The sequence below is a fragment of the Megascapheus bottae genome, chromosome 6, assembly GCF_031878675.1.
Source record: "Megascapheus bottae isolate mThoBot1 chromosome 6, mThoBot2.hap1, whole genome shotgun sequence".
Lineage (NCBI taxonomy): Eukaryota > Metazoa > Chordata > Mammalia > Rodentia > Geomyidae > Megascapheus > Megascapheus bottae.
The window spans coordinates 50,705,766-50,720,252 of NC_143514.1; the positions used below are offsets into that span (position 1 = coordinate 50,705,766).

At 40.0% G+C, this 14,487-nt stretch overlaps 1 protein-coding gene across 4 annotated transcripts in view; it reads right to left on the minus strand.

The window, feature by feature from the left end:
* Zfyve9 (zinc finger FYVE-type containing 9) overlaps positions 1 to 14,487 on the minus strand; it is a 103,778-nt gene that overhangs the window by 48,938 nt on the left and 40,353 nt on the right. For 3 of the 4 annotated variants that reach the window (XM_090334837.1, XM_090334836.1, XM_090334838.1), the window contains one exon: positions 8,875 to 10,955. The exons of the other annotated variant lie outside the window; for it this stretch is intronic. In XM_090334837.1, the coding sequence (XP_090190963.1) occupies positions 8,875 to 10,955 (2,081 nt within the window). The remainder of the gene's footprint in view (positions 1 to 8,874; positions 10,956 to 14,487) is intronic. 4 annotated transcript variants of the gene reach the window in all.

Below are 14,487 nucleotides of genomic sequence, written 5' to 3' on the forward strand. Positions count from 1 at the left end.
CTTAGTCAAAAATCAAGTCAGTTCTAAAAATGGCACACCTGACTTAATATAAGTATATTGAAGAAATATAATCTGTTTATTATATAATTCATATAATTTTATTATCACAACTAATAAAATCTATTACATTTGTTGCTGTTATTTTTTGGCCAGTTCTGGACTTTGAACTCAGGGTTTGAGCACTGTCCTTGGGCTTTCTGCAAGGTTAGAGCTCTACCACTTGAGCCACGCACCACTTCCAGCCTATTCTATGTATGTAGTACCAAAGAATCGAACCCAGGTCTTGATGCATGCCAGGCAAGCACTCTCCCACCAGGCCAAACTCCCAGCCCAAAATCTATTACATTTATTGAACTTATTCCTCATTTCACAAATGCTATAGGGAAGTAAATTATTTTTAATGTGAAACCAGTATCCCTAACATTCTAATTTTTATTTATTGCCAGTCCAGGGGCTTGAACTCAGGGCTTGACCACTGTCCTTGGACTTTTTCCTCAAGGCTAGCACTCTGCCATACGAGCCACAGCACCACTTCTGGCTTTTCTATGTATGTAGTGCAGAGGAATCGAACCTGGGTCTTTGTGCATGCTAAACAAACACTCTACCACTAGGCCAAACTCCTGGCCTTCTAAATTAATTTTAATAAAATAAGATGGGTACCTCCAAAGTTATCACTGTATCTAAAAAATAAAAGATATCAAAAGTATTTCCATATTGCTTCCTTTACTAGTGAAAAGTACTACATAAATGACTTTATGAATGAAAAACATTTATGTGCATTTAATATTTTATGCCCAAGCTAGGCACAGTGGCTCATGCCTGTAATCCTAGCTACTCATGACCTGAGTACTGTCCTTGGGCTTTCTCAAGACTAGAATTCTACCATTTGAGCCACCACACCAATTCCAGCTTTTCTATATATGTGGTACAGAGGAATCAAACCCGGTCTTCATGCATGCTAGGCAAGCACTCTACTACTAGGCCAAACTCCCAGCCCCCGACTCTTTCCTTATTATTCCTTGACAACGTAAGTGTGACAACTATTTATGGTATTGTACTGCGTATCATAAATAGTCTAGAAATGATTTCAAGTACATGGTGATGAGTGTACATTACATATAAAAATAGACCATTTTATATATGGTCTTGCACATCTAATGGAACTTACTCTCAAGTAGGAAAGTAAAGCCTAGTAGAAAACTGAAACTTTGGGAAGGTTATGAGGAGGCAGGAGTTTGGCTTAGTGGTTGAGTGCTTGCCTAGCATGCACAAAGGTCTGGGTTTGATTCCTTGGTACCACATACATAGAAAAAGCCAGAAGTGGTGCTGTGGCTCAAGTGGCAAAGCTCAAGTCTTGAGAAAGCCCAAGGACACTGTACAGGCCCTGAGTACAAGCCTTGAGACTAGCAAAAAAAAAAAAAAAAAAAGAATTATGGAATAGCTACCATCTCCAGTTCTGAAAAATTTATCTTTAACTACCATCTCTCTCTAATAACTGCTCCAATTTAATTGTCCATTCTCCCTCATAGCAAAAATTAGCATGAAAAAGTTGCCTTCACTTACAGATGACTTTTTCCATTCTCAACTCAGTCCCATTCAGCTTTTTGTATCCACTGGTTCATTAAATCTACTTTCTTTCCCAGTGATCTTCATGTAGCCAATACCAATAGTATTTGTTTTGTTCTGTTTTGTTTTGTTTTTGTGGCTCATGGGGCTTGAAACTCTGGACCTGGATGCTGTCCCTGGGCTCTTCATCTCAAGGCTACTGCCCTACCCCTTGTGCCACAGCCCTTCCAGTTTTCTAGTGGTTAATCAGAGATAAGAGTCTCACAGTCTTAGTGCCCAGGCTGGCTTTGAACTGGGATCCTCAGATCTCAGTCTCCTGAGTAGGTAGGATTACAGGTGTGAGCCACGGCACCTGGCCAAATAGTATCTTTGTCTCCATTTTATTGACCATTATGAGCATTTTACATACTTTATTAATTTTTTTTCTTTTTTTGCACACTTTCTTTGCATTTTCTCAAGGCTAGAGCTCTACTATTTGAGCCACAGCACCCCACTTCTGGCTTTTTCTATGTATGTTTCATTGAGGACTCAAACCCTGGTCTTCGTGCATGCTAGACAAGCACTCTACCTCTAGGCCAAACTTCATTTTTCACTCAAAGCTAACGCTCTATCACTTTGAGTCATAGCACCATTTCTGGCTTTCTGGTAGTTCATTGGAGATAAGAGTGTCTTGGACTTTCTTGCCTGAGCTGGCTCTGAACCATGATCCTTAGATCTCAGCCTCCCAAGTAGCTAGAATTACAGGCATGAGCCATAGGCACCTAGCTGATTTTCTTTTCTTTAGTGTTTTTCTACTTCAGATGCTTTGCTCATGCTGCTCTTTTCCTGGACCATTTTCTTTCTTCTCTTTTAGGTTTTGTATTTTTAGAGACAAGGGCTCCCTGTGGAATCTAGACTAGTCTGGAACTAACTACATAGCACAAGCTGACCACAAACTTGAGATCCTTCTGTTTCTGCCTCCCAGTGCTGGAGGTGTTCACCACCATATTCAACTTCTGTTTTGGGAATAGTTCAGTTCTCAGCTTTTAAGTATCCCCTAAAATGTCATTGTTGAAAGATTGTCCTTCCCACCAGAACCATTTTAAAAAAATATTACTCCTGTGGCCGGGAGTTTGGCCTAGTGGTAGAGTGTTTGCCTAGCATGCACAAAGACCCAGGTTCGATTCCTTGGTACCACATACATAGACAAAAGCCGGAAGTGGTGCTGAGGCTCAAGTGGTAGAGTGCTAGCCTTGAGAAAGTCCAAGAACAGTGCTCAAGCCCTGAGCCCAAGCCCAGGACTGGCAAAAAAAAAATATTACTCCTGTTCATTTATTTCACTGCTTTTACCACAATTTATCTTTTTTTTTTTGCCAGTTCTGGGGCTTGAATTTAGGGCTTGAGCACTGCCCTTGGGCTTTCTCAAGGCTAGAGTTCTACCCTTTGAGCCACAGCACGACTTCTGGCTTTTTCTATGTATGTGGTATGAGGAATCGAACCCGGGTCTTCATGCATTTTAGGCAAGCACTCTACCATGAGGCTAAACTCCCAGTCCTCCACAATTTATCTGGATGTCTTGTTTTTGTTATTAGTCTAATATTTACATACCATGAAGTTAGGGACCACAATATCATCATTAACTCAGTACCGGGCACAATAACAGGTGAACAGTAGGCAGTAAGTCAATCATCTATGACTGATTTACTCACTGAAAAACATTTATTGAGCATTTTGTAGCTGCTAAATACTGTGTTAGATAGTAGGAATACAAAGTTAAATCAGAACTCGTTTCAAAGTCCTTAGAGACAAGTTGAGGGTAAGGGCAAACACAATGCTACATGAATAAATGTTATGTAATAGGTAACGTCTATTTAACCAACATAGCTTCTTTGCATCCTTACATAGTTAGTTGTATGTAAGGGAAAACATTTCCCTAGCTGAACCCAAGTTCAATCCAACTGCTGGGTCCTGTTTTACTATGTCACATGGTTTGATTCCTCAGTACCACATACATAGAAAAAGCCAGAAGTGGTGCTCTGGCTCAAGCAGTAGAGCTTCAGGACTGGCAAAAAGAAAAACAGAAAATTTATGCTGAATATAAGGTCTGAATAGAAGTATTTATGGCAGCTTTATTTATATGCCCAGAGCTTATAATATAGCAATTTAACAGTAATTGCCAAAACATGGAGTCAAACAAGCTGTCTGTGGACTAGTGAATGGAGAGCTTTATGGGTAAGTTTATGGGTATATAAATGGTGTTCTTCATATAATAGAATACTATTTGGTAATAAGAAATATACTACCAAGTGACAAAAATCACAGAGTAGAACATTAAGGCACACACACACACACACATACACTTTTAATAATTTTTTTGGCTGGCTCAGTGGCTCACGCCTATAATCCTAGCTACTCAGGAGGCTGAGATCTGAGGATCAGAGTTCAAAGCCAGCCCGGGCACAAAAGGACCTGAGACTCTTATCTCCAATTAACCTGTAGAAAAACAGTAAGTGGGGCCTGGCTCAAGGTTAGGGTGATAGCCTTGGGCTGAAGTGCTCAGGGACAGCGCCCAGGCCAAGTTCAAGCCACATGACCGCCCCCCCACCCCCCGACACACACACAAAAAGAATTTTTTTGGTCATGGGGTTGGAACTCAAGGCCTTGATCTTGCTAGGCTGGTACCCTACCACCTGGGCCTAGATTGATTGCTTGATTGAGTGATTGATTGATTAATTGATTTTTGCCATTCATGGGGCTTGAACTCAGGGCCAACTCTCTTTGGACTTTTCTCAAGGCTAGAGCTCTACCACTTGAGCCACAGCACCATTTCCAGCTTTTTTTTTTCTATGTATGTGGTACCAAGGAATCGAACCCAGGTCTTCATGCATGCTAGGCAAGCACTCTACCACTAGGCAAAACTCCCTGCCCAATTTATTTTTTAAACTGTATTTTTTGTTTCTTTCTTCTTTTTCTGGCCACAAACCTCAATCATTCTACTCTCAACCTCCCAAGTAGCTAGGATTTTAACGTAAGACATCAGAGCCAGACATAATTCTTTGCTTTTTCTTCTTTTCTTTTTCCTTTTCTTATGGTACAGGGAATAAAACCTAGAGCCTTGGGCATGTTAGGCAAACACTCTACCACTGAGCAGTATCTCTAGTACATTAATCCATAAGTGAAAGAAACTAGTCAGCATATGTTTGGTATTTTGTTTGTTTGTTTGTTCTTTTCAGTATTAGGGTTTAACCTCAGGGTCTTATACTTGGTATCAAGTGCTATTCAACTTGATGGATATCACATATCCAGCCTATAAAATCAGCCTGAAAAAGGCTATATTCTATGATCCAACTATATACCACTCTGGAAAGGAAAAATTTGGAAATAATAAGATGAGCTCAAGGAGAAAAGGAGAATGCTGAATAAATAGATGAAGCATAGGATTTTTAGGACTATGGTACTGTGAAAGGATGCTTAATACACATTTATCAAACTCTATCACAGTGAACCTTAATATTAACTGCAGAACAACTGATTTCTTTCAGAGAATTTTAGTTAAAGATAATGTATTGATATTGGCTCATCAATTATACATGACATATTAATGCAAAATGTTAACAATGAGGTAAATTGTGCGGAAAGGAGTTGCATGGAAAGGTAGTATATAGAAACTAACTTTTCTGCTCTTAAAAACAATCTTTACATTTTAACATGGCTGTATCTAAGCATCTAGATTGGGGACAGGTATGAATAAGCAACAGTCTGTCACCTTTTAGGTGAATATATCAATTCGTATATGAAGTACTTTGCCCATATAAACAAAGCATCAAGTTTCCCCATCTCACCACAAAACATATACTGATTCCCTCCCTCCCTCCCTCTCTCTCTCTCTCTCTCTCTCTCTCTCTCTCTCTCTCTCTCTCTCTCTCTCTGTCTCTCTCTTTCTGTCACAGGGCTTGTGAGTTTTTTCTGTTCAAGGCTGGTGCTCTACCACTTTAAGCCCCAAGTCCATTTCTGATTTTCTAGTGACTAACTGGAGGTAAGAGACCCATACACTTTTCCTGCCAAGCTGGCTTCAAACCTTGATTCTTAGATCTCAGCCTCCTGAGTAGCTAGGATTATATAGGCTGAGTTACCTGTCTCTGGCTTATTCTCAATTTGTAGTAGTAGTAGTAGTAGTAGTAGTAGTAGTTGTGTGTGTGTGTGTGTGTGTGTGTGTGTGTGTGTACACCATTCCTAGAGCTTAGACTCAGGGCCTAGGCACTGTCCCTGAGCTTTTTTGCTCAAGACCAGCACTCTACTACATGAGCCACACACTTTCAGATTTTTGGTTATTAATCGGAGATAAGCGTCTCATGGACATTCCTGGCTAAGCTGGCTTTGAATCTCACTCCTAAGACCTCAGCTTTCTGAGTAGCAAAGATTACAGGCATGAGCCTGGCAGTACCATTATTTCTAATAACATTTTAATAATTTAAGGTATTCTAAAATTAAACTAAAAGGTGGCATAAAACTATAAAAATACATACTTTTATATAATTATTAAATATATATTATACATAAAATTCCATATGCCTTTATTATGGAACACTAATTCAAATTAAATGCATAAAGACTGACATGTGCGTAATATTACATAAATTATACAAGTATAATTATGTGACTTTGTGTGTGGGGGGGGAGGTGATGGGACTTGAACTCTGGGCCTGAGCACTGTCCCTTAACTCTTAAGCTTAAGGTCACCACTCTACCACTGGGTCTGGACACTGTCCCTGAGCTCTTCAGCTCAAGGCTATCACCCTACCATTAAGCCAAGCCCCACTTCCTATTTTCTAGAAGTTAATTGGAGATCAGAGTCTCAGTTCCTTTTGTGTCTGGGCTGGCTATGAACCTTGATCCTCAAATGTCAGACTCCTGAGTAGCTAGGATTAGGGGCATGATGAGCCAATGCGTTCCGCAATTAGTGACATTTTATAACTATGTTTATAAGGGCTTACTATGGGTTAGACATCAATGTTTGAGATTATAAAATCATTAAGAATCATGGGTCAGGGGGGAAATGGGGGCTGGGAGTTTGGCCTAGAAAAAGCCAAAAGTGGTGCTGTAGCTCAAGTGGTAGAGCTCTAGCCTTAAGAAAGCTCAAGGACAGTGCTTAAGCCCTAAGCTCAAGCCTGGGACTGGCAAAAAAAAAATCATTTAAAATTAATCTAGATCATGTTTCAATATGCCAGTTTGATATTACACATGGTCATTAGGTCTTCTTCTTTTTTTTTTTTTAAACAAAAATGATAAAGATCACGAGTACATAAAGGGACCTTAAAGAAGCTAGGAACTGATCAAAAAGGAAACAGGAATTATGCAACAAAACCCTAAATGTAGCCCACTTCCCAGACACCTTGAAAAATAGCACTCCAATTTAACTGGGATCACTTCCAGATAATACACTTTGAGCGAAGCACATTTCAAAATCTCACAGAGAGATCTCAGCTCATCATTATGTTCGGCAATCATCTCAGAATCAAATCTGTGCCAGAAAATTCTTTATACTATTTTCTTTTTTAGAACTTCAAGGGAAAAGAAGAACATCCATGCATTCCCTCCATTTATAGAAGAGGAGACATGAGTCCCATCACCTTTCAGACTCAGTGCAGGGCTGCTTTTCCATTCTCTCCGACTACATTTTTCTTTACTGACTATGGAATAAAATGGAACAGAAAGGAAAGAAGCTTCTAATGGTTGTGGTAAAAAGCAATCTGATTTTTATTACACTTTTTAGAATTAAAGTAGAAAAATAATCTGAGTGCATGAAATGGCACATAGTTTTATCACTAAATCTCCCTTCTTTCAATGATTTGGCATCCATGATGTTCTTTTGTCGGTCTATACAAACTCCCAAATTATCTCATAAATATCATGACAAAAGCCTGAGCAAGGCTAGGATGTGGCTTAGCAGTAGAGTGATTGCCTAGCATGCATGAAGCCCTGGGTTCAATTCCTCATTGCTACATAAACAGAAAAGGCTGGAAGTAGCACTGTGGCAAGTGGCATAGTCCTGGCTTTGAGCAAAAAAGCTCATGGACAGTGCTCAGGCCCTGAGTTCAAACCCCAGGACTGGAAAAAAAAAAACAAGCAAAAAATATGATTTCTTTTCTTTCTTTCTTTTTTGGTCAGTTATGGGGCTTGAAATCTGGGCCTGGATGCTGTCCCTGAGCTCCTCAGCCCAAGGCTACAGCACTATCCCTTGAGCAACAGTGCCACTTTCAGTTTTCTGGTGGTTAATTGGAGATAAGAATGCCCGGAAGGGCTGGCTTTGAACTGTGATCCTCACTCAGATCTCAGCCTCCTGAGTAGCTAGATTATAGGCATGAACCACCCTGCCCAGCTAACACCCATTTTTTAAGAACTATGAAATAGGAAGTCAATCACAAATATTTCTTAAACTGAAAGAACAACTTCCTTATTTCAAGTTATTTCATTTAACCACGCTTCTATCAATACAGAAACCACAAAATTTACTCTTCCTCAATTCACATTACTTCACATAGAAACTGACACTGTACACATTCTGGAGACAGCAGCAAAAATTAAATTGTTGTGTAAGAATCAAAAAAGGCATATTTTACACAGAAACTCACTGGAATTGATTTCTTTAAAGTTATTTATGCCAGTATAGTAATGTAGACCTATAATCTGAGCTACTCAAGTGGTAGAAGTAAACAGCTGAAAGCATAGCCTAGTGATATAGTGGCTTGCCTCGCATGCATGAAGCCCTAGGTTTGATTCCTTGGTACCACATACTCAGAAAAAGCCAGAAGTGGTGCTGTGGCTCAAGTGGCAGAGCACTAGCCTTGAGCAAAAGTGCCAAGGATAGTGCCCAGGCCTTAAGTTCAAGCCCCAGGACTGGCAAAAAGAAAAAAGAAAAAAAAAGAGCTAGAATTAAGAGGATCCTGAGTTTGAAACCACCAAAGCAAAGTTAGCTATCTCTATCTCTAAAATAAAATGTAAGCAAGTGAGTTAGGGTCATGGTTCAAGTTGTACAACACTTGCCTACAATTCATGAGACTCTGAGATCCGTTCCTAGAATGAGGGTTGGGGGAAGAGTATAATAGTATCTCAAGCAGAAGTATATTTACTTAATACTGCTTTCATTAAATTTTGCTTTTTTTTAGAGCTAGTTTTCACTGTGTAGGCCACACTGGTTTCAAGCTGAGATAGTCCTCCTGCCTCAATCTCATAAAGTGCTCCGTATGTCACCATGCCCAGACTCTAATTTCTACTTGAACAATATAAGATGAGTATTCCATGTTTCTGAGCTGATAACATGCAACTTACCTTCCCACATGCTCGGCAATGATGCCTTCTTTTGGTGAATGTGAACCGAACTTCACACTTCATGCAATTTGGAGCTTGGGAATCTGGTACCCATACTGGAGCGACCTCACCTAGAGTGGTAAATGGCTTTCTGGCAGAAATTCCAAACTGACCAGCTCTCAGATCATTATCTGGGCTATCTGGGGCTACTGCAAGGCACTCTCTACTGGGGATCTCAGCCTCGTAACTTTCTAAATGTTCCCCATTTGTATCAGCAATAGAGTTATTTCCCATAGATGCACTGCCTACATTGCTTGTTGTATTTTCCCCTAATTTTGCTTTCCCAAGAATATCATTTTTGTTTTTAATGTTCGCAGGAAGGTCATTTTGTAAATGGTCTGATAATGGCTTTGGAATTTGAAGTTTAAGATTAGAAGGTTGCTTAGGTCTTGCACCACCAAAAGGAACACTGATAGCTTGCAGATTTGCTACTATCTTGGGGGAAGACTGCCCATGTACTGAAGGAACTTGACTACAGAAATTATGTAAATAATTTTTCTTCATCAGGTCCCCAGGGCTATTTAAAAGTAGTCCACTCTCTTCTGTGGCCTCATTTCCTCTCTGATCATAAATATTTGAATAGCATTCTGACTTGCTCTCTTCTATTTCCTTTTCTTCTGTTACGGAATCTTCTTTGGAGGGTAAAGTCTTTGGAACAAGAGAAACAACTGGGCTCTGCATTCCATAGGAATCACAACCATTAGACAAGGAATTTGCTGGTGTATCTATAACCATGGAGAAGTCACATCCTTCCCTTTCATTTGTGCAAGTTCCTTGGATATCAGGACCTGCATCTGCCATTCCAGCACACTCCCCTCCACTATCACCATTAGTGTCCTCAGGCTGTAAAAACGTTTGATTTTCTTCATTTACTTGGCTATCACTCATCTCATTTAGCTTGGTCAATCTCCAATTAGTCATTTCCTGAGAGTCAGAGAAATGCTCTGTCATTTTAGGAAGTTCTGTAGTGCCGAGAATTTCTTCGTGCTCATAAATTTCATTTACATCAGCCTTAACTGCACTGGGCACAAGACAACCTGAAGGCTGTTTGCAGTTATCCTTTTGGGACCCAATATTCATGTCTGATTTGAGACACACAGGCAAGCCAGACAGGAGTTGCTCTTCAGCTGTTCCCTCCTCTGCTGGCTTTTTTTCTGTCACAATCTCCTCACTCAAATGGGAAAGAGTGTTTAGATTCCCAGGATCTGTCCTAGGAGAACTGGTTTTGTCTGTGAGATCCTCACCTGGAGTACTGTCCTCTTGCTTTTTAGCAGCAGGATCTCCATCTGTTCCCTGGGACGAGGTCACTGAATCAGCTGTTAAATCTGTAATTCCAGCCATGGAAGGGTCTCTACTTACACTGTTATCATCCTTTAATTGTGCTGGGGAACAGGCATTGGCTAGATTATCAGATGGAGTATCATATAAATGGTTAACAGAATCCCCCTCTATTTTTGGTCTATTCAATGGATCCACTTGTTTCTCTGAGTTCATATCTTTTTCAGTGGACCCAGTCATACTAAAACTAAATTGATCAGTTTGTCTATTTTCATTATCCAGTGAACAACTAAAAGAATCCATGAGAGATTGACTATTATAATTATTACAATCCTGAAAATCACTTTGTAATGTCCTTTTATCACAGTTATGCATGACAGCTACAACAAGAACATTCTTATCATCTGGCAGACAAGTTAGATTTCCACATTTCTTCTCTCCCACTTCAACAGCACTGCACTGATCATCCAGAGTACAGTTTCTCTTCATTAACTGATCTTCTGCAAGGGCATTTTCATCAATCCACATTGTGGCAATTTCTGGATTTAGACTATAGTCCTGTCCATTAGCACATGTATCTTCTCCCTCCCTGGTCAAAGTTGTTGTGGGAGCTGGAGAGAAGACTTTCAGTGGTGATTGTGGTTCACTAGAAACTGCAGGTTCATTCACATTGGCTAGTGTAGGAGTAAATGATAGTCGATGAGAAGAAGACTCTAAAATCTTATTCCACTTTGTGTCCAATAAAGTAGGAGAAATGGTTTCATCTAGAAAAAATAAGTAGTTTTAATAAGTTTGTTAGTACCACTCAAAGGCTACTAGGACTCCATTAATCAACATTTCCAATTGTGCTCTACAAATAAAGTATTCTGGGGCCGGGAGTTTGGCCTAGTAGTAAAGAGCTTGCCTAGCATGCAGAATACCCAGGTTCGATTCATTGGTACCATATTCATAGAAAAGCCAGAAATGGTGCTGTGGCTAAAGCACTAGCCTTGAGAAGGCCCAAGACCCAAGGACAGTGCTCAGGCCCTGAATTCAGCCCTCAGGACTGGCCCAAAAAAAAAAAAGTATTCTTAGCGATACCAAGGTTATCTAATTTTCTCTAGGGATATGAAAATATGCTTAAAACAATTATGAAATTGCATATATGTCACCAAATGACAATACCTCAGAACATTTCAAATAAGTAAAGAATTCTCCCATAATTAGTAAACTGATCTCCAGACTCAAGAGAGGGGAAAGCATTTCCTAAATGCCCATGCATAGGCAGGACATAGACAATACAAAGTGGGGTGAGGATAAGTAAACAGGAAAAAGTACATAGCAATTGTGTAGGAGGAAAAATGATGCAATTTTCTGTGGAGAGTAAATGTATCATTTAAACTGTGATTGGGATGTGGGGTATCTCCATTTGTCAAAACTACACAAGTTGACCAGGCATGTAGACATCTGCCTGTAGTCCTAGTTATTTGGGAAGTAAGGTAAGAGGATCACTTGAGCTCACAAGTTCATAAACTAGTTTAGACCACACAGTGAGACACTGTCTCAAAGTAAAACTTAGTGTTTGTAGTTAAGATTCATACATATTTATGCATATAAAGTTTACCTAAAAACATTTTAGAGCCAGGAGTTTGGCCTAGTGGTGGAGTACTTGCCAAGCATGGACGAAGACCAGGGTTTGATTCCTCAGTACCACATACATAGAACAAAGATGGAAGTGGTGCTGTGGCTCAAGTGGTAGATCTCTACCCTTGAGAAAGCCCAAGGACGGTGCTCAGGCCCTGAGTTCAAGCCCCAGTACTGGCAAAAAAAAAAATGCCAGGGATAGTGGTATATTATCTATAATCCCCTACCTACTTGGGAGATAGAAATCAAGAAGTTTACAGTTCAAGGCCAGCCTAAGGAAAACGATAGTAAGATCCTCTCTGAAGAACAACTAAAGGCTGGCCACTGGTAGCCCATGCCTGTAATCCTAGCTATCCAGGAGGCTGAGATCTGAGGATCACAGTTTAAGGCTAACCCGGCACAGAAGTCCATGAAACATTTATCTCTGATTAACCACCAGAAAATTGGAAGTGGTGCTGTGGCTCAAGTGGCAGAGCACTAGCCATCAGCTAAAGACCTGAAGCATAAAGAGTTGGAGGTGGCTGAAGTGGAAGCATACTTGCCTAGCAAGTTGAAAGTTATGAATTCAAACCCATCCCACGGCCCACTGTGAGGTCACTGGTTGGGCTGAGAGCTAATCATGCAGTAGCACACAGCCTCTGGGAACAGGCCGAACACCTGCAAAAACTGCAAACTCTGACCTAGTCAGCAGTGGAATCAATTTGGCTAAGAACCACAGGTATACACAGATTCCCAGAACCACCGGTCCCAATCCAAGTAAAGACCGCCTACGGATCACAGAGCGAACTACAACAACAGTTCTCGATGCCTAGGAGAGAGCAAAGACGAATTACAACATACATAAATAATCAAAGTCCCACACAAAGCCCAAAAGGAAACAAGAGCGAAGGGGTGAGAGACATGTCACTATCCCAAGAAATGACACCTGAAGAGACACGAAATATGACTCAAATCAAGGAAATGATTTTGGAAATGAAGGCTGAATTCCAAAAACAAAAGCAAGAAATTTCCAAGGAACTCTTCGAATTCAAAAGAGAAGTGGAAGAAAAGTTCAATACCCTCTCAGCAGACGCGATCAGCTCAGTGTCCACACTTCAAGCAAAAATGGAGGCATTAAGCAGCAGATTGACTGAGATGGAGAATAGAACATCAGGAACGGAAGATAAAACATAAGAGCTGGAACAGAGAATCACCACCTTGGAAAGATTAGTCAGGATCCACCAGAGAAAACTCCAGGATCTGGCAGATGTAGCAAAGAAGTCTAACCTTCATATAATAGGGATTGATGAGGGGGCCAAATTTCAGGACAAAGGAATGAAACCCTTATTCACCAAAATCATCGCGGAGAACTTCCCCAACCTCAAAAGGGAAAATACTCACATTATTGAAGGTTTCAGGACTCCAAACAGGCAAGATCCTAGAAGGAACTCATCTAGACATATCATAGTAAAGACACTAGACCCGAATACCAAAGAATTGATATTAAATGCTGCAAAAACAAAGAGCTATACTACAATGGGAAAAAAAATTCGAATTACAGCAGATCTCTCCACAAAAATCCTAAATGCAAGAAAAGCTTGGAAAAATATCATCGATGTCCTGAAGACCAACAACTGCCAACCCAGACTGATATAGCCAGCAAAACTAGCATTTATTACATTTGAGGGAGAAACAAGAATATTTCACTCCAAAGAGAAGTTTCATGAATACGTGCACACTAAACCAGCGTTACAAAAAAAATTAACTAATCGAGAACAAATTGTAGAACATCAAGAAGCAGATATCTATAATTCACTAAACACAAAAGGGGGAAAAAAGAGAGAGAAAGAAACTTAGAAGTAAAAATAAATAATGACAATGGACACTGACTACGTCTCCATAATTTCCCTAAATGTGAACGGGCTGAACAATCCAATCAAAAGACACAGAGCAGCAGAATGGATTAAGAAACACCACCCATCCATATGTTGTCTCCAAGAGACTCACCTCACCGCCACAGACAGAAACAAATTCCAAGTGAAAGGATGGAAATGAATTTTCCACTCCAACGCACCATGCAAAAAAGCAGGAGTAGCAATCTTAATCTCCGACAAAATTAACTTCTCAGTAAAATCAGTACATAAAGATAGAGACGGCCATTACATATTAGTAAAGGGTACGATCCATGCCCATAATATTACAGTTATAAACATTTACTTCCCCAACACGGGAGCACCCAAATTCGTCAAACTCTCTTCGAATTACAGAATAAGAAAGACTCAAACACAATCATAGTGGGAGACCTCAATACCCCACTCTCAACAAGCGACAGGTCAACTCAACAAAAGTTAAGCGAAGACACCATCGACTTAAACGACACCATAGCCCAGCTGGGCTTAACAGATATACACAGAGTCTTCCACTCAACGGTGAAACTTTTTACATTTTTCTCAGCAGCACATGGAACACACTCCAAAATTGATCATATAATAGTTCATACAGAAAACTTAAGCAGATACAAGAGGACTGATATAATCCCATGCATCCTATCCGACCACAGTAGAGTCAGACTAATTCTGAACAATGTAGTCAAAGTCAAAAAACATTCAATTACTTAGAAACTGAATAACACACTTCTGAATAACTCTTGGGTAAGAGATCAAATCAGAAAAGAAATTAAAAACTTCCTTGAAT